Here is a 24557-nt window from a genome sequence, read left to right as displayed (position 1 = left end):
TTTTGGAGCACTCTGGTAACGGGTGCGATAAACACTGATTCGTTGTTATAATTCGCTGGAATCTCCTGATAGCACCTACTGCTTGATCGTGGTAGCACATATACTGGTTTGCATTTTAGGACATGTAACACTTCTCCGGCTACTACAGCTGTAAATCCTTGCTCCTTTGTAATGGCTGTTTTTTCTTTCCTTGGCGTACATGATAATAATATCCGATGATTGCAATTTATTCAGGAATAGCACAAATAGCACACTAATTGCTGTAGATTCGTTTCCATTACTGCTTTTCGTTTCACACACTTTATTAGTTGTGAACCATAAACTGTTCTGCTTATGATTTGCCGTTGTCCTTTTAATTTTGTTGTCTCTCTTTGTTGTACCAAATAATCAATAATATCTGCTCTGCCTCTATCGAATACAACTCGTGAAATCAGCGTAATGGAATTTTCATTGATCATAAAATCGCGTTCAATCATTTCATAATTATGATCAGAAGCATATTTTGATTTGAAAGCATAGTTCGGAGCATAAGTTTCTGCGCCATGATTTTGTGCTCCAGGTATCAACAAGTTTTTCTGTGCTATATTTATGCCGTGGCATATAAATGCATTCTTAGCTCGTTTCATTTTGAATACATCACTTCCATTTACAATGGACTTTTTGAACTTCAGGCCTCCCCTAATAGTTCGCAATTTATTACCTCGCTTTCCAATATTAATGCTTTCTAATGTATTACTTTCAGTCGAAGATATTTCATTTTCGCTGAACTTGTTGCCAAACTCTTGCAGATTATTCGCTGCATATGCGTCATATTTCTTGTGCTGTGACGGGATAGCACAATTTGGTTTGACAGGATCTACTTGTTTCTCCTCTTTGATCAAATGTTCACAATTGTTGATGAGTATCTTTCTCTTTTTACTCTGCTTTGACTTCTTGGGTGCAGTACATTTGATGTCATTTCTGAATTGTTGTTCACCTTCTTGGAGTTGTTCGGAAAGAACAGCTAAATCCTCAGATTCCGTAATTGATTGTTCTTCTGGTAGCTCACTTGATACTTCTTGTTCCCGATCCGGAACAAGCTTATCTCTATCGATAAACCGTTTCCCTGGTTCAACCCTGCTGAGCTCGAGATCCTCATGATTAATTGATTCAAAATGTTCCGCAAGATACCGATCTGGTATGCTGCATCTGGCAAGAGGGCGACAGGATTTCTCGTTCTGATCAACTTCAATTACGCAGGAATTGCCATTATCCATTTTACCATTTTCACTAATTTCATTAGTGCATTGAGCGTCTTCTGCTCCATTCCAATCGATTAAATTTTCATAACTTCGATTGAGATATTGCTTTAAAGCATTCATTCGCTTCAGTTCCTCTGCATGTGGCTTGAGCCATGCATTGAACACATCCAATGTGGGAACAAAATCTACAGATGGTTGACGAATATTTCTTGCAAATTGCGCAACAAACTTCCAAGACTTTTGATTTAAATCCGTTGGAAGCTTTTCAATCAAACACCCGAGTAGGGTTGAATTACAATATCGGAATGGATTGAAGCTATATTTATCCAAATAGCCTAAGTTGACGACCAGCTTATCCAACTTTTCTGATATTTCTATAACATCAGAATCTGTCGATCCTTCGACATTCATCAATTCGAGTCGTAGCTTCTCTACTTCGAATGATATTTCTTGCGGTGATGTCGTTGACTTGACATCACATGATAATTGTTGAGACAGAACTTTATTAAGTTCTGCCAATTTGCTTTCCAATGCAGATATCTCGCTGCACTTAGCGCATATCCATTGATATCCTTTGTTCGGTTTATCTCTAATACCGACACAACATAAATGGAACTGTGCCATACACCTGTTGCATGACACCATGTCATCTTTTTATCCATACTTGTACACAGTGGGCACCGTCCATGTGGATTCATAATGTAGTTCATTGACGACATTTTTATTGATTTGTATTTCTCCGATACATCAATCAATCTTCACTGAATTAGCTCGTAACGGCCGATCCGTTTGTCCGAGTCCTAATTAATTCAGTGTGAAATCATTTTCCGGCCTTACTAAGGCGATCAGATTTCATAAATTACCCAGTTTTCCTTTACTGAGTAAACGGTTGATGACAGTTCGATGACAACTTGATGACAATCGATGATCCCGTTCTGCGACGCTACGACTTACGCGGCCAATCCTTCGATATAATTTATTCTAACATCCTCATTGAAAGAATAATTTTGTCACTCGATGATCCATTTAAACACAACGTCACTGATCCAATAAAGCTCCTCGTTGGAATTTTCCGAATTACAATCCGCGAAACCGTGAGTCACTTTCCTCTGTGGTCGTAGGCGCCAATTCCTTTAAGGCGGAACGTTAATCGATGATCCCGATGCGACGCTACGACTTACGCGGCAAATCTCGATTTGTTCCTATCCTTTTGATGTGGTGTAATCAGCTCCAATTATCCCGAGCTGATTCCTATTGAGGCTTCCTATCTTTCCTCCTCGTTGGTCGTTGGCGCCAATTAGTAAATTCACTTTCCGATTACAATCCGCGAAATCGTGAGTCACTTTCCTCTCTGGAGGACACCAATGTTGAAAGCGTTTTGTAAACTTTTTCGGATCTTTCGGATGAGTTGCAATTTCCGAACAAGATTGAATGAATTCCAGTGCTAGTTACCAGCAATTTGGTTCTATGCTTTTCTGGAGATTTAATCAAGTTCTTCGAAGGCAACTTGGATTGTTCACTAAAGGAATGACAAACGTCTTGTCGATTAGGAAGTGAAAACTGAACTGTATTTTCCAAAGGACCTCTTAAGCTATATATACATAATCTTTGGGAAATCGACCTATACATATTAATCAGTGTTCATATCATCATTACCTATACCTTTAACCAATTCTAACTGGTATTCTAAATTCTTACTGCGTGAAATTCTAATACAGATGGCACTCTTATAATTTAGGTGCTGACCTCTAAAAGCCCATAGCTAAAGGACCTGCAATTCTTATTAGAAGAGTCTCAAATTGCATCCAACATAGAATGCAATTTCTAATCGTCGCGACACCTATCGTGCAAATACTTATGAGTGGTGCCATCTGTTATCCTAAAGGATACAAGTTTTAATGCAAGAGGCAATCTTGCAAACGAATGAATGGAAAATTCCTATCGTGAGTATGTTTATTCTATCCATATGAACAACGCTCGAGAAGCGATCATATCTAAAGTAAACATTCGAAAACAGTTTCCTATCTAGAATTTGCTCTTCCTGGGAGGTAAACTATCTAGCATAAACATATGCTAAAGGAAACATTTATGGTTTGAAAACTAAACATAGATTTATTATCTGGTCTATGCCTGGCATATGATTCTGATGATACGAACATTGGGTTGGTTCAACTTTAAAATGAAATTTGAATAAAATGTTCAAACTATTTTTAACACTTCTTTAAGTGTTTCTGGAAGAACTCTAGGAAATATTCAATGAGGATTCCTAAATTCCCAAATTTCTAAATTCCTCAACTCATAAACTCCCAAATTCCTAAATTCTTAAATCAAAAACTTCCCAAAATCCTATGTTCCTAATTCCTAAACTCCCAAATTTATAAATTAATGAATTTCTGAATCCCTAATTGCATACATTCCTAAATTCCCAAATTTCTAAAATTCCAGAATCGTAAATTCTCAAGTTCTAAGATTCCTGAATTCCTAAATTGTCAAATTCCTAAATTCTTAGATTCTCAAATTTCTAAATTCAGGGATTCCTTTATTACCAAGCTCCCAAATTCCTGTGTTCCAAAACTCCTGAATTCCTAAATTACTAATTTCCCAAAATCCGAGATTCCTGAATTTCTAAATTCCTAAATTTCTAATTTGCAACAGATTTGTTTGTTTGACTTGACATAGTGGTTTTCGTTAGGGGATTGTGTGTTATTAAATAGATAGTCTCTATGTCTCCCTTTCACAATATATCGTTTCATACTTGTTCGCCCTAGCGGCTTTCAATCTGTTGATTTTTAAATAATTACTTTCGTTTATCGATTATCCCTCATACTTTGTGTAGGACTGACCGATAATTAAAATCCCTATATAAAGCCTGAATCCTAAATTACGAAATTCGAAAATTTGATATATCACCATTACTTGTCATTATCTATCAGATCAGATTGAGCTGGCCAGCGTACTTTCGCCGTGATCCAACTTCGTTTCCCCCAGTGACCATAATCTTATCAAATGCACAAATCATCCAATTCCCAATCCCGTTAGAAACACATAATGATAAAACATAATGTTAATTTTTATTTGGCATAAAATGTTGGATGGTTTCAATTCGAATGGCTTTCATACAACCAGTGTGGTACGACATGCAAGCAACATTTTGCGACTTGTAAGTGTTGCAAAAAACGTGAAACGGCATATTCCGGCTGGTTCTCAGCGGCTAATGGATGGATTTACAATCTGTTGTCGCTTACAAAGTCCTGATATCTTACAGATTGTAACTGGAAATTGGACTAAAACACCTTAGATCGGAGCAAAATAGCCGTTCCACGCTTTCTGCAGCGGTTGGTATTTGCAGTGTTAATAAAAAATTGCAATACCATGCGCCTCCATCTGCTGGTTTGGCGATAAGTATTCGCAATAAACAGATTTAAACTATCCTTTTTGAGGGCATTGTTTGTTTAAAGTTCTAACGAGCGTTTTGTTAATTGTCAGTTTTGTACAACGGTGAACGTGCGATCTCCTGCCACGAAGCATCTTCGAATTTATCTGCTGGTATTTCAATCATCCAATGTAGCAAGTTGGGTGCGGATCTTATGTTAACTTTCTCAGTGTGAACTCGATGCTAAGTTTGTTCATTATGCAGTCGATCACCTCATGGTCAACGTTTGTTTCTTTGCATTTAGCAGGTATCTATATTGGCATCCAGTGCGCCTTGCAAGCATTGGCAATTCGGAGATGGTGAGTTCGATTTTCGGTCTGGAATAGCATGTTTTTGGGTGGGAAACATTCTCGAATCCCTGAACGTAATGTATGCATTGTGCTTGTCACATAAGACATGACTCGTGCAATTGGCAGGCATAGAAAAGCTTTCAATTATTAAAGTATAAATGCTAATACATGTCAGTTGATGGAGAGAAGAAGACATCGTTTTCGACAGTTGTCGACTGATTCTTTCACTCCTCACATGAAGATAATTCTTTGGATTTCTTGGAAATTCAAGTAGAATGTAACTCAATCGTCTGAAAGCTGCTGTTGCTGAACCGTCGAAATGGGATTGAACGATTGACTTCTGACGTTAACTTCTGAATTGTACTAAAACTACATACAACATCACATGATTTCAGTAATCATACCTCCGAACCTGATTTCACTCCAGTCATTTCAGTATAAACATCAACCAAAAGTATAACATAATCTTAGAATCTCGTGCATTAAATCTCGAGTAGGTAGCGTGTCTGGAGGCACCCGCAAACAAGCACTTTATCAGAACCAGGGTATTAGGGTAAGCGTTTCATATGCGTGCATTTCGCCTAACTGTCATAGCGACACCAAAGCTCAAGCACTCCGTTGAAAAAGCCTTTCCCCGTCGATCCGCAACAATTCCCAACAACCACTTCCAATGAACAGTCGGGTCTCTTTCAACACGGATTCCTGAAAAATACTCCCATCGAACGTAATGCAGGAAAACGAACCGTTCCGTTTTATCTACGCAATCTATCCACAAGCACGGCGCGACGCACGATGTCACGACAGGGCTCCCCAACATCCCACACCGTCGAGTAAACTCTTGTTTGTACGCTCGTGTCGTCGATGGTTTTCGTCGGCCCATCAATCCAGACAGACATGCCAAAACAACGCGAATGTTGCTTCGTTTAATCCAGTCGGATTTGTACTACATGTCAGGGTTTAAGAGTAGAGTGCCTTACACGAAGGGCGCTGTGTTCCATATCCGAATGATATCAGCGACAACAAGTGAAGGGAAAATAAAACCGAAGGTGCGGTTCCACTTGGCCCCTGTCGCTGTCACTGTCGTCGCGGGGCCACCAGCACCCATGGATGGTTGGGTGTGTCATTTCGGTTGCGCTCCTGACGGTGGTGCCGTGGTGGATTTTGGGGTGGCAATCGGGTTAATTTTGTGGCTTCGAGGTTTAGAGTCGTGCGATGATGGGACCATACCGAGGTCTTCCAAATAAACCATCTCCATAAATCAGCTTAAATGTGTGGGTTTTGCGGTTTCAGATCAGAAAGATGATCTATTTATAGAGATAAAGCTAATCGTAAGCATCGGGCGGAGCGGTTTTGTGGTTGCAATTTTAGAAATGGTCGAGGATGACGCTTTATCATGATTACGTACATCAATGCACATAGCAGGAATGACAAAACTAACTAATATTGGTGTTGATAATATTACTGATTTTTGAATAAAGTTATTTGCAGCTATTTCAAGAATATCTTGAGGCTAACAATAAGACAATGAATTGCGAGAACAAATTTCGTATTGTATTCAAAATTTTCATTTTTTTTAGGAATTAATTCATTAGTTTGCCAAAAATGTTTTATTTTGTGTTTCTCCTTAGAGTCAATCAGTGATTATATCAGAAATTTTTCAAGGATGTTTCCAGAAATATTTTATCTTCTCACCAGAAATACGTGTTCAAGATTTCTAGCATTTATTTAGAAAATTCTTAGAAAAACTTACACCATTATTTCTTTTGAAATATTTTTCTTTTCTATTCCAACAGTTGTAATAAACCTAATAAGAATATTGTGTTTTATTTACAGGCTTATATCATCATTGCAATCATAGTGATCAGTGAATTTACTACATGAGTTATATCCAAGTGATGGAGTTGGTCTAAGCAAAATTTATTCAAGTGAGTGTTTTTGTGTCTGTGATACTGTAACCATCGTTTCAAACACCGTCAAACATCATGGGCGTCAATTCATCATCCCGGCAGGACGTCAGTCTTCTATCCGATGAAGATGGTGAGTATCGCAACGAAAAGTTTCATGTGTAGAAGCCACCTAACGTGTATTTGCCTTTTTTCTTCTTTACTATACTGCTCCTGTTCGCATAACATACATGTTACGGAACCGACGGAACCTATTATTAGTGAACTCTAACTATTACTACACTGCACCGATATCAAAGAGAACTATAATTTCACTTTTGTGCACTTAATACACTGTTAATTACTTACTAGTAATCGAACAGTACGGATCAAGGGGCAAGTAACTCTAAACTTTCCGTGATATCCGAAAATACTGACAAATACTAGCGAAAAACTACGCCGTTTCTATGGTGAATTAGAGCCCTGATTGCAAAAGTCGAATAATTGAATCTTTTGCTTGAGAAGCAACATAAGTTTTTGTATCCATATTTCAAGAGAAAAAAGGTTTTAAGGAAATCAATACCGGACCTTCGATTTCTTCGATACAGATCGATAGCTATACTGCCGCTAACCGCAAGTCGAGCACATATGTATATGGGGCTCAATATAATGATGTGCTCGACTTGCGGTTAGCGGCAGTATAGGCAAAACAAAATTTTGGAGCACTTGCAGTTCGGAAACAAGACAAATGCTCTATAATTCAGACCGCATCGTGCTTTCGTGCTGTGCGGTTCTATTTTCTCTCTTTGCTGAAGGAAGTTTTTAATACTACCCGAAGCTATTTTAATTTCAACAGTGCTTCTCAGCGCTATTTGTACCCACTGATCCCGTTACGATCTTTGCAAGGACCCGTGCCTTCGTTTTACGTTGGACCCGTTTGCGGAAGTAAAATTCCGACAAGCGGTGGTAATCCTGCAGGGACACCGTTCTGGAAAAAAGCCTCTTAGAAGGTCACGTCTCCACGCTCAGCAATGAGTATTAATAAAAACAAGATGAAGGGGGAGTCTCTGAATTCTCCACTTCCTTCTAAGAAACAAGGTTTCAAGACCGTCCTGCCAAAGCGCGGAAAAAATAGAAGGAAGCTGGAGAATTCAGATATTCCTTTTAACTCTAATATCGGAAATAAATCTTCTCCTATCGAACTGAGCAATCAGTTCGATTTGATTAATAATGGAATTGAGCAAATGGAATCTACCTCTAGCCCAGGTGATTCGATTCATGCGAAAAAGCAAAGGATTCCACCAATTGTGTTGCCGAGTTTTCTGGCTTTAGGAATGAAATTTTGAGTAACCTTCAGGGGATCAAGGTTTCATTTCAGATTGCTAGGAAGGGTGACTGCCACGTTTTGCCGGGATCCTTTGACGATCGCAAACGTCTTCTTCAGTATTTAACTGAGAAGCGCCATAAATTCTTCACATACGACGACAAAACTGAGCGATTGTTCAAAGTCGTCTTGAAAGGTCTCCCCAGTGACGACAAATCACTGGATGAGATTAAAATTGAAATTTCTGAATTACTTGGGTTTTCTCCAGTCCAAGTAATTAAGATGAAAAAGAAATCTCACTCTGGTACTCCCCAGAGGAGCATTTCTCAAGAATTTTATTTAGTTCATTTTAACAAAAGTGAACTAAATAATATGACAAGTTTGGAAACGGCCTGTATTATGTCCCATGTCCGTGTTACATGGGAACATTTCCGCAGGCCTGGGGGAAATTTCCAAAACCCCACCCAGTGCCGTAAGTGCCAAAAGTGGGGTCATGGAACCAAACATTGTCACATGGATGCTAAATGCATGATTTGTGGTGGAACCTCTCATGATAAGGAGGCATGTCCCGTGAGAGAAGATTCCAATAAATTTAAATATGCAAATTGTATCATAAATCATAAATCCAGTTTCTGGGAATGTCTTTCACGCAAAAAAGTTTTAAATTCCCGTGTAAAATTGATGGCGGGAAATTCCAATCGGATCCCAGATTCGACGGGTAGAAATTTTACAAACGCTCAAAATTCGAAACCAGTTACCGGTCGAGAAATTCATACCCACCACAATTCACGAACAAATTTTGCTGCTCCTCAACGGGTAGCACGCACTTTAGTAAATTCCAATTTTTCCAATGTACCTACGTATGCAAACATCGCTGCTGGTAGACAAAATTTCTCTTCTCAAAATGAGGTTTATACCCATGTCCCAACGGAAAATAACGGTCATGTTGCCGATTCAGATAGCATGACTGCTTCCGATTTTGATTTTTTAACTGAACAACTGCATCATATGATTGATGCAATGTTCAAAGCAAATACCATTCCTGAAGCTGTTCAGGTTGGTATAAAGTACACACAAAAAAAAATGTTATAGGACTCCGTTTTAATGGATCCAAATAATTGTGTGAAAGTTGTAAATTGGAATGCCCGCTCTTTAAAGGGTAAGGAAGATCCTATCAGTTCATAATGTGCATATTGCCATTATAACTGAAACATATTTAAAACCAGGACTCTCCATTAAAAGAGATCCAAATTATTTTATCTACCGTAATGATCGTCTTGACAGCGCCTGTGATGGGATCGCCATTGTCATTAATAGACGTATCAAACATAAATTATTTTCTTCGTTCGAAACCAAAGTTTTTGAAACCTTGAGAGTTTCTGTTGAAACAAATTTTGGACAATTTTCCTTCATTGCAACCTACTTGCCTTTTCAATGCAAAAGAATTGGTTGAAAGCTGATCTTCAAATTCTGACTCGCAACAAATCAAAATTCTTCGTAATTGGTGACTTCAATGCCAAACACCGTTCATGGAATAATGCTCAAAGCAATTCCAACGGTAAAATTTTATTTGTAGATTGTTCTGCAAGATATTATACTATTCAATATCCAAAATGGCCCAACTTGTTTTTCATCCACTCGAAATCCTTCGACAATTGATTTGGTTTTAACGGATTCAAGTCAGCTGTGTGGCTAATTGGTAACTCATGCTGACTTTGACTCTGATCATTCTGGAATGCACCAAATTTACCAAACACCGTATCGAAGAAAATATCACCAAGTCACTCTACCTGGCCCTAGGAAACGATATCAATGAACTTAGAAAAACAACATCATACCTCACGAAAACGAATTTGATCCACGAAATTTAACGCATCAGCAAAAAATACTTACACGATGAATAAGCCAACCACCGAGCTGCGCAGCATAAGGGAATCAAGACAACCAACCTGACGGGAACCCGGACCACTAACACGAACTATAAATCCACAGTGACTAGTTATAAGAATGTATTGTAATTTTATCCTCCGGTGACTTAAATGACAACAAGTTAAAAAAGGTCACCTAAATAAATCAAATACAACAACAACAACAACAACAACAATGCGCTCGTATCTTTGACAAATTTAATTGTCAAAGCCAGAGGTATTGTAATTCCTAAATGTGAAATTAAATTCAACTTTGCAAAATGAAATTAAAGCTATTCGCAGTTGGATCCCAGTTCGAAACCCTTTTGGAAATTAACGAAAATTCTTAAAAAACCTCAAAAACCAATTCCAGTGCTTAAAGACGGAAATAAAATTTTATTAATAAATGACGAAAAGGCTCTAAAACTTGCTCAGCAGTTCGAGAGTGCCCATAATTTTAGTCTAGGTCTCACTAGTCCAATTGAGGATCAGGTTACACGGAGCTTCGAAGTCATTCTCAACTAATAGAATGTTTTCAACCCTTCGTTGGGAACTAATTTGTTTGAAGTGAGATCTATTACTAGAAATTTTAAAAATATGAAAGCCCCGGGTGATGATGGTATTTTCTACATACTTATCAAAAAACTTCCTGAGAGCTCTTTATCCTTTTTGGTTAATTTATTTAACAAATGTTTTCAATTGGCATACTTCCCAGATAAATGGAAAAACGCCAAAGTTGTTCCAATTTTGAAGCCGGACAAAAATCCAGCTGAGGCTTCTAGTTATCACCCAATCAGTTTGCTTTCTTCAATAAGCAAACTGTTTGAAAAGATTATTTTAAATAGAATGATAGTTCATTTATTTATTTATTTATTATCAGACTAAGGCCGGAGTGGCCTGTGCTGCACATAAAAGTCTTCTCCATTCAGCTCGGTCCATGGATGCACTTCGCCAACCACGCAGTCTGCGGAGGGTCCGCAAATCGTCCTCCACCTGATCGATCCACCTTGCCCGCTGTGCACCTCGCCTTCTTGTTCCCGTCGGATCGTTGTCGAGAACCATTTTCACCGGATTACTGTCCGACATTCTGGCTACGTGCCGGGCCCACCGCAGTCTTCCGATTTTCGCGGTGTGAACGATGGATGGTTCTCCCAACAGCTGATGCAATTCGTGGTTCATTCGCCTCCTCCACGTACCGTCCGCCATCTGCACCTCACCATAGATGGTACGCAACACTTTCCTTTCAAAAACGCCCAGTGCGCGTTGGTCCTCCACGAGCATCGTTCAGGTCTCGTGTCCGTAGAGAACTACCGGTCTTAAAAGCGTTTTGTAGATAGTCAGTTTGGTACGGCGGCGAAATGATGGTTCATATTAATGACAATTCCATTTTTTGCTGATGAGCAATTTGGTTTTCGCCATGGGCATTCAACCAACCATCAGTTATTAAGAGTTACGAATTTAATTCGGCTCAACAAATCTGAAGGATTTTCGACTGGAGTTGCTCTTCTTGATATAGAGAAAGCATTTGACAGTGTTTGGCATGAAGGTTTTGTAAAAATTGATGATTGTAAAATTGATGAATTTTAATTTTCCTCTGTACATCATTAAACTGATCCAAAATTATTTATCAGATTGCTCACTGCAGGTAAACTATCAGAATTCTAAATCTGATAGATTACCTGTAAGGGCTGGTGTCCCCCAAGGCAGCATACTGGGGCCCATATTGTATAACATTTTTACTTCTGACTTACCTGATTTACCACCAGGGTGTCAAAAATCTTTGTTTGCAGATGACACAGGTCTCTCAGCCAAAGGGCGAAGCCTTCGTGTCATTTGTAGTAGATTGCAAAAAAGTTTGGATATTTTCTGCACTTACTTGCAAATATGGAAAATTTCCCCGAATGCTTCAAAAACTCAGCTTATAATTTTCCCACATAAACCGAGAGCTTCTTATTTGAAACCTTCTAGCAGACATATTGTCACTATAAATGGGGTTCCAATTAATTGGTCTAGCGAAGCCAAATACTTAGGACTACTGCTGGACCAAAAACTAACTTTTAAAAATCACATTGAAGGCCTTCAAGCCAAATGTAACAAATATATTAAGTGTCTATATCCACTTATAAACAGAAAATCAAAACTTTGTCTTAAGAGCAAACTTTTGATTCACAAACAAATTTTTAGACCTGCCATGTTGTATGCTGTGCCAATATGGACTAGTTGCTGCAATACCAGAAAGAAAGCACTTCAGAGGATTCAAAATAAAATTTTGAAAATGATTCTGAAGTTGCCTCCGTGGTATAGTACCAATGAACTTCATAGAATTTCTAATATTGAGACATTGCAACAAATGTCCAACAAAATAATTTCCAATTTTAGCCAAAAATCGTTGCAATCTTCTATTGCAACGATTAACTCCTTGTACCCTTAGTATAAAATAGATTAAGTTCAGTTTAAGTTGAAAACATTGTAATTCCTACATGGTTCAATTCAACCAGAGGAAAAATTCTAACTGCCAGAGGCATTTGAAATGTAATAATAATAACTAAAAAGTAACATAGCAAATAAGGATGATAGTGTTAAGAAAACGCGGAACGCCTAGTCTAAGAGATGGATGCATGTATTAGATAATTAGCAAATAAAATTAGTTAAAAAAATCGAGGAATCACGTCGCTATGCGCTGTATCGAAGTTGTTTGAGCTGGTCGTCATGGATTCTCTAAATGGTCGCTGTAAACATTATATCAGTACCGATCAACATAGCCTTATGGAAAAACGTTCCACAGGTACGAATCTACTGTGTCTTACATCACACGTTACAGACAGTACCCGAGCAGGAGCGACGACCTCGATACCAGAAATTGGTGTGATTTAGCCTTGCATAAGAGGTAAAATACCAAAATATAATACCAAAAACTTATATGCAGAATACTTGAGGCATACCATGCTTAGGTATTTCAATACCAAACGAATAATAATTGGTTATGCATTTGGTATTGAAATTCAATTTAATAACTGAGTTTGTTATGGATTAAGTATTCTGCATATTAGTTTTTGGTATTATTCCTCTGGTATTTTACCTCTTATGCAGGGCTATTTAATAACAGACAGGGAATCAATTTTTCTTGGATGCGCAAGTGAAACAAGTGACAAAAGAGAACCAACGACAAAGCTTTGTTTTTGTCGGAGATAATAATGACAAAGATCCGAAAATTTTTGTCAACAACCAAACAGAAGACAATTTTGTTGCTAACTTTTCATCCCGTTATTTTCCATTATCTCTACAGAAAATTTCGGTTTTATGCTATCATAGTTTCTGCTTTTATGGAAATATTCGAGAATCTAACTATGGTTACAGAATTACCGTCGTTTTCTTCGAAATATCAGAGTATGCAAGGCAAATGATTCTTGTCATATTATGTTCGGGTTCTGTTAAAGGCTTGTTGCGAGGTGCGTTTGTCAGTAACAAACTCTGTTGACGACAAAGGGTATGTTGTTAGGCGTTTCTCGAATTTCGATTCCCTGTAACAGAGTAAGGTATCAATAACAGAGTTAAGTATTATTTAGCCAATTTCTCCTGCTCGGGTATGCTTGCTTGTGATCAAACAGATGTAATTTATACGGATCTAACTGCAGCATTTGATAAGTTGAACCACAGCATTGCGATCGCCAAACTTGATAGATTGGGAATTGGAGGCAGCCTACTTGCATGGTTTGGTTCGTACCTTACTGAGCGCCAGATGACAGTTGCTCTAGGCGATTGTCGCTCGGAAAGCTTCTTTGCGATGTCTGGCATACCGCAGGGTAGCCATCTGGGACCGTTGATATTCCTTCTCTACTTCAACGACGTACATCTAGTTCTAAAAGGACCGCGATTATCATTTGCAGATGATCTTAAAATGTTTTTGCGCATCTGCTCAATAGCCGATTGTCACTTACTACAAGACCAGATCGATGCTTTCGCTCATTGGTGCGATCTAAATCGACTTGTAGTTAACCGGAAAAAATGCTCGATCATAACTTTTTCTCGGAAGAAACAATCGATTACCTTCAACTGCTGCCTGTTCGGAACGACTATTGAAAGAGTGCACTGTGTGAAAGATCTCGATGTTCTATTGGATTCCAAACTGACATACTCGGATCACATTTCATATGTTGTTGATCACGGTATACAGAAAACAAGGTAGGCTCGTTAGAAAAATGACACTTCGAATGTGACGCATATTTTATCGCCACATGTTGGAGTACAAAAGTAAGCATGCTGCGACCGTAAAGCATTGTCTCGGTCCAGCTTCTGCGAAGATAGCAGTGACGTCACATGTTTACATTCAAACTGAATGTTTACATACGTGATGAGCCTGCCTTGTTTTTTGTATGCCGTGGTTGTTGATAAAGCACCCAGGTCTCTTGGATTTGTGATCAAAGTGACAAAGACTTTCACAGACATCTACTGTTTCAAAACACTGACTGTATTGCTCTCTCGTGCGATCTACATTAGAATACTGCTCTGCGGTCTGGAGTCCAAACTATAATAATGGTGTCGAACGCATCGAATCCGTTCAACGTCGATTTATACGGTACGCACTCCGCAACCTTCCCTGGACTTCCCGAGAGCCGTTGCCAGCTGATCAGCTTAGAACCTCTGTGTATCCGAAGGGATGTATGCAGAGCATTAACCGTCGCCGATATTTTGCAAGGAAGAATAAATTGTGACACTCTTCTGCGACAAATAAACATCAACACACAACCCCGACAACTGCGGAGTAACTAATGCTAATGGGCCAAACACAATTGATATGATTGCATGCGTTTTGACAGTTTCCTCATGGAAAAACTGTCAAAATGCACGCAAACGTATCCATTGTGTTTGGCCCATAAGACTTCCTTTTCGTCGCATAAACTATGGAGTGTGTATTACATTCAAATGACATGTTTTACATTTCCGGTCAGTGAATTCATTCATTCAAATGGAGTGAAATGGAGCTTACACCTGGGATTTGAAACAGTGCGATAAACATTCTGCTTCGTACCAATAAATTTGGCATGATGGATTTTTAATGAAATTATTATTTTGTTGTTTAGCTTGAAAGTTGTGTCAATCGTAGTGCTGCTATTTTCAATTCTTTGCTGTCAAAATCAATACAATATGTAATTTAGAAATATAATTTTACATAATTTCCCTTCCAATGATTTAAATAATCAATTGACTGACATGGAAAAGTCTATTATATCTAACGCCTACATATGAAACCGTTCGACACAAACGAATCCCAACGGATAATAATGCCTCTCCACTGCTGACATTGTGGTGGGGCACCATCGAGCGAACCGCGAAACCGTACGGCTGCTGGATGTGGTTCGGAACCAGAGCGCGACGACGATTAGAGGTTTGGACCCTGAAAGCGGGACCCGCTGCTCCACGATGTGTGCGGACACCATTCCGGACAACGAGCGCGCGGTCACGGCACGCATTCCATTGTCGTCCTTTGCGGTTCGCTATTCACATTCTAGTGGGCTTCTAGTTTCAGCGAGTAAGTTAGACACCGCCGCCGCGCCGTTCGTTGCCCGTTGGATGGGGACATATTAGATCCAATGACGGCGGACTGACTGATGCCCTCGTTAGCATATTGTTCGCGTTGTACTGTGTGGTGCCGCTTTCGCGTGTGGGCGCGATGTGACTGAGTAGAAAACGATACGCGGGATGCACCGTGGGATATTGGCGAGACGGAACCAGGGCCAGACATTTGCAGTTGAAACTTAGTATTCATCCATTTTAATTGAAACATTTTTCATTTTCATGATTATTTTTAATCAACATTAGAAAAACGAATTTCGTGCAAGTTTTTTTGATATATGTTGCTTTTCTTTGATATAGAAAAAACATATGACAGTCTTTGGCATTGATGTTTGATTGTGTAATTGAAGAATTTTTATTCTGTACATTATTAAACTGATACAAAATTGTTTATCAGATCGCTTACTACAGGTAGACTTTCAGAATTTTAAGTCTGTTATTTACCTGTAAGAGTTGGTGTTCCTAACGCAGAATATTGGGCCCATATTTTATCACGTTTTTACTTCTGGCTTACCTGATTTACCATCAGGGTGTCAAGAATCGTTGATTGCAGATGACACGGGACAAACCGTCTTGTAACATTAGTACGGTTGTTAATCCACAAAATAAGTCACTACATTATGATCATTTGTCTAGAGATTTGTCTTCTTGGAATTCATGTTTTTCTGGTCTATTCAAATTGAATATTGAGTGCCACAATCTATCAAAACCGCACCCCAACTTATTTCCCAGAAAACAAATTTGGAGAACGATGCAACTGCAAAGTGCCTCAATAGAAGGAAACTTTGCCATATTCAGAATTTCCAATTCATTGCTACAGAATTTCGTTCACCTTTCTGAAGCGAAAATCAGTTGAGCAGCCATGTCCATGTTTGCTGTGGTTGTTTAAGGTACGTACGTACGTACGCTTCATTACCGTGGGAATGTTTGGATAAATAGAATTAAAAACTTTGTCGTCGCAGTCGCACCTTGAAGATGGCTTACTGAAGCATAGGAATCATTTATGGCTACAGCTTTCAGCTTACCCGAATTCAACCGGTTAAATGCTTGTTCTGCGTCATGATGGATTAAATTACTTTTCAGCGAAGAAATTTGCGTTTGCTGTTATGTTCCAATAATCCAACACTAACAAAAAGTACAGATTCACAGTTCAGATCCAGCGATGGAGTGAATTTTTGTATTTTGAGTCATGTACTTCTAAACTAACTTTTTCCACTTGCATCTAGACAGTTGATATTCAAGGTATGCGGAAAATTTCATCTTTCCACTTTAAAAACGGGAAAATACGAGAAGTATGCTGCCAAATTATTTCTGAAAAGTTGACATAAACGGTTGTTGATGAAACTCTGTAGAAGACAGCAAAGTTTGAATGAAACTTATCTCTTATTTCGCAAACTGACGGAAAACAGCTGTCTACATAGCAGAAATAATTGCGAAATACAGCGCACGCCAGCAGGTTCAAAGAGCACCATGCCAAGTGCACTTTGTGACACATTGTTCCTTCGTCATCCCATAATAGCTTCATAAATTAGAAAGTGTGCGGGTGGCAGTGACGTTCGTCACGAATGAAGCATTGTTCCCCTAAGTTTCCTATTAGGTGCTTGCTTCTTCATCTTCATCAGCACTACGCAAAATTACAGCGCAACAATGCTCCCATGAGTGCGAACCAGATGAGTGTAATATTTTTCCGTACACAACACTCGACATCAACCCCGACCCCTGAAGACCCCACCAAGCAGCACCAGGCTATCATCGATACATGCACGCACGTCGCACATGAGGCTGCTTCTCGAAGGCGGTACACTAACTGTGCTTGCACGCCACCATCATGCCCAAGACGATGGTCACATGATATCGTTCTCGGCGTCATCATTGCCGTCGTCCTTGCTACCATTGTCTCCGACGATCTGATATGGGCACGGGTGTTGCTGTACATAAATAACTTTATTTACTAATTTATCAAAGTGAGTCGGGGTGAACAGCTCCGTTCCATGGGTTGGTTGGTGGTGATGTATGACCTGAATTTGTACTTTCCTCACAAGTCCCAACACGACGATGAGTGCCGGTTATGTCGGAAAACGTTGTCCTGTGGCAAGGAAAATATAATTGTTCCTGTTTGTGGGTAGTTGTTAAGCTGAGTTCGTAGCGAGGCGTTTGCGATAATCAGTTTAAAACGACAAGCTTTTGAAGATTTGTTACGTGAAAGTGTACTTGTTAGAAAATCAGAAAACGAACATAATATTTAACCGTGCAGAAAATGCAGAGAGCTACCCTACGAAGAAATAAAAATAATTGAAAAAACAACTTCCCAGGAAAACTTCCCAGGAAGTTAGGAAAGCTTCCCCAAGAAGTTGGGAAAACTTCCCCAGGAAGTTGGGAAAACTTCCCCAGGAAGTTGGGAAAACTTCCCCAGGAAGTTGGGAAAACTTCCCCAGGAAGTTGGGAAAACTTCCCCAGGAAGTTGGGAAAACTTCCCCAGGAAGTTGGGAAAACTTCTCCAGGAAGTTGGGAAAACTTCTCCAGGAAGTTGGGAAAACTTCTCCAGGAAGTTGGGAAAACTTCCCCAGGAAGTTGGTAAAACTTCCCCAGGAAGTTGGGAAAACTTCCCAGGAAGCTGGGAAAACTTCCCCAGGAAGCTGGGAAAACTTCCCAGGAAAAAGGGAAAAGCTTCCCTAGGAAGATGGGAAAAGCTTCCCCAGGAAGCTGGGAAAAGTTCCCAGGAAGTTGCGAAAACTTCCCAGGAAGTTGGGAAAACTTCCCCAGGAAGTTGGGAAAACTTCCCCAGGAAGTTGCGAAAACTTCCCCAGAAAGTTGCGAAAACTTCCCCAGGAAGTTGGGAAAACTTCCCCAGGAAGTTGGGAAAACTTCCCCAGGAAGTTGGGAAAACTTCCCCAGGAAGCCGGGAAAACTTCCCCAGGAAGCTGGGAAAACTTCCCCAGGAAGTTGGGAAAACTTCCCCAGGAAGTTGGGAAAACTTCCCCAGGAAGTTGGGAAAACTTCCCCAGGAAGTTGGGAAAACTTCCCCAGGAAGTTGGGAAAACTTCCCCAGGAAGTTGGGAAAACTTCCCCAGGAAGTTGGGAAACTTCCCCAGGAAGTTGGGAAAACTTCCCCAGGAAGTTGGGAAAACTTCCCCAGGAAGTTGGGAAAACTTCCCCAGGAAGTTGGGAAAACTTCCCCAGGAAGTTGGGAAAACTTCCCCAGGAAGTTGGGAAAACTTCCCCAGGAAGTTGGGAAAACTTCCACCAGAAGTTGGGAAAACTTCCCCCGGAAGTTGGGAAAACTTCCCCAGGAAGTTGGGAAAACTTCCCCAGGAAGTTGGGAAAACTTTCCCAGGAAGTTGGGAAAACTTCCCCAGGAAGTTGGGAAAACTTCCCAGGAAGTTGGGAAAACTTCCCCAGGAAGTTGGGAAAACTTCCCCAGGAAGTTGGGAAAACTTCCCCAGGAAGTTGGGAAAACTTCCCCAGGAAGTTGGGAAAACTTCCCCAGGAAGTTGGGAAAACTTCCCCAGGAAGTTGGGAAAACTTCCCCAGGAAGTTGGGAAAACTTCCCCAGGAAGTTGGGAAAACTTCCCCAGGAAGTTGGGAAAACTTCCCCAGGAAGTTGGGAAAACTTCCCCAGGAAGTTGGGAAAACTTCCCCAGGAAGTTGGGAAACCTTCCCAGGAAGTTGGGAAAACTTCCCCAGGAAGTTGGGAAAACTTCCCCAGGAAGTTGGGAAAACTTCCCAGGAAGTTGAGAAAACTTCCCCAGGAAGTTGGGAAAACTTCCCCAGGAAGTTGGGAAAACTTCCCCAGGAAGTTGGGAAAACTTCCCAAGGAAGTTGGGAAAACTTCCCCAGGAAGTTGGGAAAACTTCCCCAGGAAGTTGGGAAAACTTCCCCAGGAAGTTGGGGAAACTTCCCCAGGAAGTTGGGAAAACTTCCCCAGGAAGTTGGGAAAACTTCCCCAGGAAGTTGGGAAAACTTCCCCAGGAAGTTGGGAAAACTTCCCCAGGAAGTTGGGAAAACTTCCCCAGGAAGTTGGGAAAACTTCCCCAGGAAGTTGGGAAAACTTCCCCAGGAAGTTGGGAAAACTTCCCCGGGAGTTGGGAAAACTTCCCCAGGAAGTTGGGAAAACTTCACCCGGAAGTTGGGAAAACTTCCCCCGGAAGTTGGGAAAACTTCCCTAGGAAGTTGGGAAAACTTCCCCAGGAAGTTGGGAAAACTTCCCCAGGAAGTTGGGAAAACTTCCCCAGGAAGTTGGGAAAACTTCCCCAGGAAGTTGGGAAAACTTCCCCAGGAAGTTGGGAAAACTTCCACAGGAAGTTAGGAAAACTTCCCCAGGAAGTTGGGAAAACTTCCCCAGGAAGTTGGGAAAACTTCCCCAGGAAGTTGGGAAAACTTCCCCAGGAAGTTGGGAAAACTTCCCCAGGAAGTTGGGAAAACTTCCCCAGGAAGTTGGGAAAACTTCCGAAGGAAGTGGTGAAGACTTCCACTTTCTCATCAAACAAAAATCTCAGAAGAAAATAGAAAAATTGTGTTGCATAATTTCTTCTAAGTTCTTCCAGCGAAACTCATGCGACCCAATCAATACAAATGCGACTAAATTGCTAGATGATGAGATTCCTAAGAGCGGCATCTGAAATCTGAAATCCAATCTCGACCAATTTTGATGAGCCATGATTGCTTATCTTCAAGGAAGCATTCTGTGTTTGCGCGGAGAAAGTCCATTCTCGGATAGCAAACGAGAACGAAGCTGAAGACAAAGCTGGTGACGAGACGATGATAAGTAATCACAATTCGAGTGAGTGTTGCTCGTAAATAATTCATTCCCTCCGAGTCAACGGTCGGTTGTTAGTCGGTCGTCGTTCGAAGTCAATTGACACCCTCTGTCGGCATCTCCCGTCCGGCTCGGTTCGGTCCAGATCATAGCACTCGGACAGGGTAATCCAATTAGAGAGTGGAATTAGTTCGGTAACTAATTCGCAACTTAGTTCGGTGTCCTACGGTAGCGCACAACAACCGGAGCGCCCAATTTCCGGACGACAGTTGCACCCGAGAAGTATGCAATTACCTACGTGCGACATGGAGCATCTATTGCCAGGAAAATTCCTAAATATCCAATTCAGTGAGAACTCTATTTGGGAGGTTCACTGTACAGTAAAGTGCTCGGAAGCTTTCAGGTGTTCTTCTTCTTCTTCATTGGCATTACATCCCCCACTGGGACATTGCCGCCTCGCAGCTTAGTGTTCATTAAGCACTTCCACAGTTATTAACTGCGAGGTTTCTAAGCCAAGTTACCATTTCTGCATTCGTATATCATGAGGCTAACACGATGATACTTTTATGCCCAGGGAAGTCGAGACAATTTCCAATCCGAAAATTGTCTAGACCGGCACCGGGAATCGAACCCAGCCACCCTCAGCATGGTCTTGCTTTGTAGTCGTGCATCTTACCGCACGGCTAAGGAGGGCCCCTAAAGCTTTCAGGTGTGGTCCCATGAATAAATCAACGATGAGCTTGATTACATTCGAGTCGAACCAAGGGTGACGGACGGGAAACAGGCGCGGAGTGTGAAAATTAACTTCAATTCAGTTCCGTCATCCGCCTCACTTCCGAACTCCATTTTCAGCATCGCAAAGCTTCGGGCATACAGGCATGGTTTGGATATCTTTCGTTCCGCACCTAATTTCCATCTCGTTTTTTTCCTGGAACGGTCGGGGCTTTTCGACCTTTTCGCCGGCGCACCACGTGTTGTGGGAGAACATTAAATTTTATGATAATTCCCTCTTCCCATTAGTATTCACCGGAAAAACAGTATCCACCACTTTCCAGCAACGACAAGCCGCGTATCGTGGAATGTGTTTTTTTTCTCTCTTGCTGACGTGGTTCTCACCCACCTACCGCCACTTCACCGATGATGGGGGAGCCTTATTTGGCCAATTTGGCCGGATGATTTATGCTGGCATGCCCGGAGCAAAAAAAATGAAACTTGCGGCGGAAATATAAACGTTCCATAATGAGAAAAATGTTTTTAGCAACTTGTTCTGCATTCATATTGGGATGCATATTCAAATGATCGCTTCATTAAATATTTTTCTGAAAATGCCGAACCTTTGTCAGTTTTTATTCGGAACTAGCAGACCCGACGAACTTCGTTTCGCCTACAATTCATTTATTCTCTGATAAGTTCTGATAAGAAATTTCTGGTTCTTTATTTGGGAGCCTCCTTTTCTAGAAGGGAAGGGGTTTCAAACCACCACAGAAATATTACATTTGCTTGATTAATTCTCGAGTTATGCAGAAATGTGTGTATGGGAGCCCTCCCTTCTAGAACGGTGCTGGGTCTCAAACCATTTTAAGAACCCCAAAAACACTTGACGAAAAAAAGTGTTAAAGATTCTTTAAAAACATTTTCGCAATTTTAGCTAATAAAATCCTTAGTTTTCGCGTCGGTCCTGGCTTGACCAAACTTTCCCGGACGAATGGCGGCTTAGTCTCGTCATTTCCATACCGAAGAAAAGTGTCTCCTGCCGAGATGCCTCTAAATACCGGTAAATCTCCCTGACCTCCTGCGTCTCCAAGGTGGTCGAGAGGTTGGTGAATCGCCTTTGGCCTTTGTCCGAAACTTCCTCATGGGACGTTCTTTCCAAGCCCTTATTAGTTCTATCCAAGCCCTACCAGGACGAAACAGTGCCCAAAGGGTCGGTCCTGGCGGTCAATCGTCGTCGTCGGAGGTACACCCGGACGCTCGTTCCCGACGAAACTTCAGAAAGGAATCCGGAGGGATTCATGGAGGAAATTCCGGAGGAATTCTTGGCGCAACTTCCGGAGGGATTCCGAAGGAGGAATTGCGAAGTAATTCCTGGCAGAGCTTCCAGAAAAACTCCTGGCGGATCTTCTGGAGGATTTCTAAGCGGAACTTCAGAAGAAATTTTTGACGGAACTTCCGGAAAGATTCTTGGCGCATCTTCCGGAGGGATTTGTGAAGGATCTTCCGGAGGGATTCATGGAGAAACTTCCGGAGGGATTTGTGAAGGATCTTCCGGAGGGATTCATGGAGAAACTTCCGGAGGGATTCTTGGCGGAACTTCCAGAGGAATTCTTGGCGAAATTTTCGGAAGAATTCCTGGTGGAAATTTCAGAGAAACTCCTGGTGGATATTCTGGATAAATTTCAAGCGGAGCTTCAGAAGGAAATCCTGGCGGAAACTTTGGAGAAACTCTTGGCGGAACTTCCAGAGGAATGCCTGGAGGAATTTTCGAAGTAATTCCTGACGGAACTTCCAGAGAAATTCCTGGCGGATATTCCGGAGGAATTCCTAGCATGTAGTTCCGCATGATGGCGTGAAGGAAATCTTGACGGAATTTCCGGAGGGATTCCTGGCGGAACTTTTGGAGGGATTCTTGGCTGAACTTCTTGATAGATTCGTGGAGGATCTTCGGGCGAGATTCGTGGAGGAACTTCCGGAGGGATTCCTAGAGGACCTTCCGTTAAAATGCCTGGCGGAATTTCCGCAGTAACTCCTGGCAGAACTTCCAAAGAAAGTCCTGGTTGACCTTTCAGAGGAACTCCTAGCGAAATTTCAGAAGGAAATCCTTACGGAAATTTTGGAGGAATTCCTGGCGGAACTTTTAAAGGGATTCCTGTCGGAACTACACATGGAAATCCTTGAGGAACTTCCGAAGGGATTCTTGGTGCAACTTCCGGAGGGAGTTCTGGAGAAACTTCCGGTGGAAATCCTGGTGGAACTTCCGGAGTAATTCCAAAAGGAACTTTCAGAGAAATTCCTGGAAACTTCTGGAGGGATTTTTGGCGGAACTTCCAGAAAAACTCCTAGCGGATCTTTCGGAGGAGTTCCTGGCGGAACTTCAGAAGGAAATCCTGAAGTTTCTGAGGGATTCCTGGAGGAACTTCCTGAGCGATTCTTGGCAAAATTTCTGGAGAATCTTCTGGAGGGATTCTTGGTGGAGCTTCCGGATGGATTCCTGGAGGATCTTCAGGAGAGATTCATGAAGAAACTTCTAGAGGTATTCCTAACGCAACTTCCGAGGAGATTTATGGCGGAACTTCCTGAGGGATTCTTGGAGGAGCTCCCGGAGAGATTTTTGGAGGATCTTCCGGAGGGATTCATGGAGGAACTTCCGAATGATTCTTGGCGGAACTTCCAGAAGGATTCTTGGAGAAACTTCCAGAGGAATTCCTGGCGAAACTTCAGAAGAAAATCCTGACGGAATTTCCGGAGGGATTCCTGGCGCAACTTCCGGAGAGATTCCTGGCGGAACTTTTAACGGAACTTCAAGAGAAATTTATGACGGAATTAATTCCTGGTGGATCTTCTAGAGGAATTTCTAGCGGAACCTCAAAAGGAAATCGTGACGGAACTTTCGGAGGGATTCTTCGCGTATCTTCCGAAGAAATTCCTGGTGGAACTTCAAAAGGAAATCTTGACACAATTTCCGGAGGGGTTCTTGGTGGAATTTCCGGAGGAATTCCTGGAGGAACTTCCGGAAAAATTCCTGACTGAACTTTCTAAGTAATTCCTGACGGAATTTCCAGAGAAACTCTTGGTGGTTATTCCGGAAGAATTCCTAGCGTGTAGTTCCGCGTGAAGGCGTGAAGGGAATCCTAACTGAACTTCCGGGGGATTCTTGGCGGAACTTCCTGAGGGATTCGTTGCGGAACTTCCAGATAGATTACTTGAAGATCTTCCGGAGTGATTCGTGGTGGAACTTCCGGAGGATTCTTGGCACAACTTCCGGAGGGATTCCTAGAGGAACTTCCGGTGGAATACCTGGCGGAATTCCCGGAGTAACCCCTGGCGGAACTTCCAGAGAAACTTCTGGCAGATCTTCTGGGGGAATTCCTAGCGGAACTTCAGAAGAAATTCTTGATGGAGCTTCCCGAGGGATTCTTGGAACTCACGGAA

The 24557-nt window shown here is 41.3% G+C and overlaps 1 protein-coding gene across 2 annotated transcripts in view; it reads left to right on the top strand.

The window, feature by feature from the left end:
* LOC134212897 (serine/threonine-protein kinase 32B-like) overlaps nucleotides 1-24557 on the top strand; it is a 219275-nt gene that overhangs the window by 40091 nt on the left and 154627 nt on the right. For both annotated transcript variants that reach the window (XM_062691201.1, XM_062691210.1), the window contains exon 2: nucleotides 6798-7001. In XM_062691201.1, the coding sequence (XP_062547185.1) occupies nucleotides 6947-7001 (55 nt within the window). In that variant the 5' untranslated portion in view covers nucleotides 6798-6946. The remainder of the gene's footprint in view (nucleotides 1-6797; nucleotides 7002-24557) is intronic.

This window comes from Armigeres subalbatus, chromosome 1 (assembly GCF_024139115.2).
Source record: "Armigeres subalbatus isolate Guangzhou_Male chromosome 1, GZ_Asu_2, whole genome shotgun sequence".
NCBI classification, from domain to species: Eukaryota; Metazoa; Arthropoda; class Insecta; order Diptera; family Culicidae; genus Armigeres; species Armigeres subalbatus.
Note: the sequence above shows the minus strand (reverse complement) of the source record. Positions and strands in the feature narration are given on the sequence as shown.